At 35.3% G+C, this 5,347-nt stretch overlaps 1 protein-coding gene across 1 annotated transcript in view; it reads left to right on the top strand.

The window, feature by feature from the left end:
- Window positions 1-475: 475 nt before the first annotated feature.
- LOC107699904 (cell adhesion molecule 1-like) overlaps window positions 476-5,347 on the top strand; it is a 214,404-nt gene continuing 209,532 nt past the window's right edge. The window contains exon 1 of the mRNA XM_016501352.1: window positions 476-578. Coding sequence (XP_016356838.1) covers window positions 503-578 — 76 coding nt within the window. The 5' untranslated portion in view covers window positions 476-502. The remainder of the gene's footprint in view (window positions 579-5,347) is intronic.

Below are 5,347 nucleotides of genomic sequence, written 5' to 3'. Positions count from 1 at the left end.
AACACTGTGATGCGATAGAGAAAGGCTTAATGCGCGCACACACACACACACACACAAACAACAACACATTCTGCCCAATATATTAATTTTGTTTAAATAAAAGCACAAAAATGTAGGCTAAATATTGTAAATCCATTCTAATAAATTGTTTTTAATAGTGCTTTACTCACCTTAGAGTTATTATGAGCAAATAGATAGATAGATAGATAGATAGATAGATAGATAGATAGATCTTCATGTCAGCGTGCTGATAGGGTTTGTTTTGTCATAGTGACCGCCCGAGTTACTGTACATATTATGACATAATTTAATAAAAGTAATATTTCGCGCAGTTTGAATGAAACAGACACTTTCTGTAATTGACAGACGACATGTTAGCTGTAGAATTGCATACTTTGTGCGCTCGCGCTCGTTTGTGTGCGTGCGCAGATTCTCCTCATCTCATGATCCTGCGAGCGTCTCTAGGTGATTTAGCGCCGCCAGTCGGAAGCAGGTGTTCAACATGGCGATCTCGGGACTTGGATCTCACTCTATTTCACTCTTTTTCTACGTGGTTTTCGCAACGTTGCTGCATAAAGGTAAGAGAAGCGGAGTATGTATGAAAGCTTATGTTTAGTATCGAAGAGAGAGCGGTGTGTAAACAACATATGTAACACTTGCGCACGTCCCTGATGCGCTGCACTCGCAGTATGTGCACTACTCTCAAAGCTCTCATAGTTTATCTGCAACAGTATACATGGTAAAAGCTGTCATGTGAGGAGTTCTTCGGCACGTTTGACTGTTCTGAATTGTGTTTTTTGGTTGTTTAGCTGGAGAAAAGTAACGTTACTGTCCACATGCAGTACAGTACCCTAGTGCTGCTGATGAGAGGGACACGAGTCCGTATCACACAGCCAGAAGTCAGTATTACATGCTGGTGATCTGAAAACGGTTAAATGACTAAAAGATAGTCCTTATGTCTATGTAATACACATGTTTAACGCAGATTTTAAACAATGAACGCGCGCATTGCAGAATAACGACACAATTGGAGTGACATTGCGCTCACTTGTCTAATGTATCTCGAATTATATAGGCTACCGGTAATCTTCAGTTCTCTCTCAGCTCTTATACTGGCATTGTCATTTTATAAAGTCGTTTAATGTGGAGTTGATGTTCCTAAAAAGACTGTTTTCAGCTTCATTTGGTAGTTTTCCTGGCTTATATGGCAAACGCTCCTCTGTTAGATGGAGCATGCTGTGAGAATCGCTTATGGCAAGCTGTTTGAACATTTATAGCTTTATGCTAGCTAATATGCACTTTTATGTTATTAGTAGGCTACTTATTTCAGTTACCACTAATATAATTTCCACTGCTATCTTTTAGTTGCAAAACTATTTATTGGATACTAGACTAGTCACTATCCCAGTAGTAGCTATAGATTTCATAATTATTGAGTTCTATCAGGATCTGTGCTTCAGGTGTCAACTATTTACTTCTGACTAGTAGGTTTAGTTGTCGCTAGTGCTTGTTCAAGTTTTACTGTTAACTATTCATTATGTAGCTACTAGCTACTTCTTAGTTAGATAACTGGTAGTTATCCAAACTGGTAGTTACTAGCATCTATTCCAGTTTGACTAGCATTTATTAGATACAAGTATCTATTCACAAAACACTAATTAAACACTATTTCTTACCTAGTTTAAAAAAAATTGCCTTTTTTACTTGTCAAGGTCAGAATTGATAGTCCAATTAGTTAACTGCTGAAATACACACTTTAGTAATAAATAAATAATGTCCATTAATTGTTTGACTGAAAACTAGAATAGATACTAGATAAAGTATTACTATACAATTTGAATAGCTAAAGGTAACTTATAAATAATTATTAGTGCCTGGCTAATAGATAGTTGTAAAGCTGGTTAATAGTGTAAATAGTAGTGGAAAACAACGTTTATATCTGAACCACAGGTAGTCCCAAAGTCGTCATTATCAGGAAAGTGATTAGTGGCAAAGGAACAAGTACTAGTGAAATTTACATTTACATAACATTTATGCATTTATTAGATGCGTTTATCCTACGTGACTAACAGAGGAGGAGGAACAAAGCAAATTCGTCAAAGAGCCAACAATATTCGTAATACACAATGCCAGGTTTATTAGATAAATAGATTAGGAAGCAAATTGCCACTATTGGATTACTTGCTAGTAATAATCAAAAATACTATTCTACACTAGTATACTATACTAGTAACAAAAATATACACGTTAGCTTTAAGGAATAAATGTTCAAATGGCTTGCCGCAATAGCTTTTTCTGCCTCCTATCCATCAACAGGTTTTCCGCAAGATATTGGCTTTTTATGCTGTGTTCTGGAAACAAAATTGCAGTATTCTTTTAGAATTTTTTTTTTTTTTTTTGTGTGTGTGTGTTACCCAATTCATTCACTGCTAAAACCCCCTTTGTAATAGACATTTGTGGATGGTGCTGTCTGTATTAACAAAAGAGGCTTTTTTGTGTGTGAATTATGCTTTTGTCTGAGGCAAGAGGTATATATAGGTTTTCCTTTAGGAGACCTCAAAGCCACTTGTCTTCCTGTTAGTGCTTTTGAATCCTCATATAACCACCTAGAATAGTGTGTAATGCAAGACATAATATTTTCTCACTGGATTTTTCTCATCCATCCATCCATTCTATGTATACTTACAGGTAGTTGAAAGATTAAATACTTTGGGAAAGTTGATTTGCCCTGCACTGTAGCATGTTAAAATCCATTATTTAAGTATTTAAATTATATATTGAAATTTTTTTTTTTTTTTTTTGTGTGTGTGTGTGTTACCCAATTCATTCACTGCTAAAACCCCCTTTGTAATAGACATTTGTGGATGGTGCTGTCTGTATTAACAAAAGAGGCTTTTTTGTGTGTGAATTATGCTTTTGTCTGAGGCAAGAGGTATATATAGGTTTTCCTTTAGGAGACCTCAAAGCCACTTGTCTTCCTGTTAGTGCTTTTGAATCCTCATATAACCACCTAGAATAGTGTGTAATGCAAGACATAATATTTTCTCACTGGATTTTTCTCATCCATCCATCCATTCTATGTATACTTACAGGTAGTTGAAAGATTAAATACTTTGGGAAAGTTGATTTGCCCTGCACTGTAGCATGTTAAAATCCATTATTTAAGTATTTAAATTATATAAATTATTTAAATTGTAATTATTTAAATGCTAAATTATTTAAAACAGCATGTTTTGCTACTACTTGCAGCTATTTTGAGCACATATTTATTAAGCAACAACTTGGCATATTGAAATAAAATGTTCTAAGATAGTTCTGTATCATCTCTCCAACACATAAATGCTAGAAAGCAGCAAGTCATCATCGTTCAACAGGCAGACTGCAGTTAACAGCGTGAGCTAACAGGAGAACTGCATTGGCTTTAGAGGGAATATATATTCTCTTAGAAGAAATAATAGAGATAATAATAATTCTGATACGGGACAATTCTCACTGGCAAACAATACTTTTGTAATGAGATGGGATATTCATGTAAATTGCTTCATGTCAAGGGTAATTTTCAGTCTGCGTGACTCACAGGTAGAGTTTCCATCAGTGCGAGGAGCTCGAGTTGTAAATATTAGAAACACACTGCAGCTTTTGCATAATTCACGATGCCCCATGAAGAATGTTATGGAAGATGAATGGTCTGCCACTCCCCACAACAATCAGCACTAATTTAAAACCCTCTAAAATCAAACGAGAAACCTTGTAAATCATACCCGCAGAGAAAAGACTAGAGAGAAAAAATGCTCATATATGACACTTGCTCATATATGGCAGAGGAGCTGCTTTTAAAGTCATTTGTTGGGGAATTTCTGCACTTTTATGCTGAGAATGTCACATATTTGTTTCTCAAAATGTCCTGAATTCCAGCAAACTGTTGATAGGCAGTGAATTAAAATGTTTTACCCTTGGTGCATTAACTTTCTAAGATCGTTTGTTGGAATAATTTTCTTTTCTATTTAAAGCAAAGAATTTATAGCTCATTAGATTTACATTATCCCTGCTTAATAAGCCTTGTGCTGATTGCTAAATAATGCACAGCACTGCATTATGCTCCTACCAGATGCTAAAGTTGCCGAGATGGAAATGTGAGATAACTTACCATAGAAGTGAAGATGATGATGATGTGCCGTGAGAAAATGATGTTGCCCAGAACAATTATGATTTTTTTAAATCAATGTTTTTTTTTTCTTTTTCTTCTTCTTCTTCTTCTTCTTCTTCTTCTTCTTCTTGTTCTTCTTTTGCAATGTCATTAAGGAACTTGAATCAGAATAACTGCATCTTGCATCAAAGGAGTCTTTTTAAGATAAAGTTCAAAGCAGGCTTTAAGTTATATAATTTTGAAAGCTCAACAATTCTGTTTAATTTTGTGTTTGTGTATTTCAGTAAATATACAGACCATATTTGAATACAATTCCACAATCTGTTAGTTGACTCCATTGGGGTTATTACATATTGCTCATCCACTTATGTAACTTCACAACAGAAGCCTCTCTAGTGAGTCAACACACAAGTACAGGGGATGATGTGAAGCACTACGAAGACCTCTCCTGTCTTAGTTTTCTGTTTATACCTCCGTATTACTAAACATCAGTGCTGAAGTATCCTCTTGTCAGTGCTAGTCTGTGAGGAAAATGATGCTTGAAGCTGATAGACTATTGCTTCTGTAGGACAGATACCAGTTGAGCACTATGCAGCAGCACACAGTCAATTAGTGGTAACAGATTGAAGGAAGCCCCAATGGAGAGAGAATGCTTCATTCATGACACTGCTGGAGTAATGAGAGTGGAATATGATGAGGGGAGGGGGTTCCTGTCTTCTGTGATAAATATTGTCATTGTTCTCATTCTGCCCTGTCTTTCATGGACCAAGCTCATTGTCTGTCCTAGTTGGCAGAATTGTTTTGGCACTGACCATGAAAAAAAATCTAATTATGTTGTTTTTCAGGGCACAAAGTGCACCGCTTGCTTGGTTTACCAGCCTCTGAAGAGCTGCAGAAATCTATGTAGCATTGCAACACTGCTGACACAATTGACTGATTTTAAACTGTGCTTGTCATATTGGGAGGGATTTTGAATTATGGCACCTTTCAAATGTCAGTATTTTGTTTCCAAAATCTTTATTATTATAATATAATATATAATATGTATATTTTTATCATTACAATTTATATTTTATATTTGACTTATCGTATTGTACTTACAAACACACACACACACACACACACACACACACAAATTATTAAATATATATACCTTATACTTATTAAGTATTATAAAGATATTGGAAACAAACACTATAT

This window comes from Sinocyclocheilus anshuiensis, unplaced genomic scaffold (genome assembly GCF_001515605.1).
Source record: "Sinocyclocheilus anshuiensis isolate Anshui unplaced genomic scaffold, SAMN03320099.WGS_v1.1 scaffold891, whole genome shotgun sequence".
Lineage (NCBI taxonomy): Eukaryota > Metazoa > Chordata > Actinopteri > Cypriniformes > Cyprinidae > Sinocyclocheilus > Sinocyclocheilus anshuiensis.
This window is presented reverse-complemented; position numbering and strand designations above follow the sequence as displayed.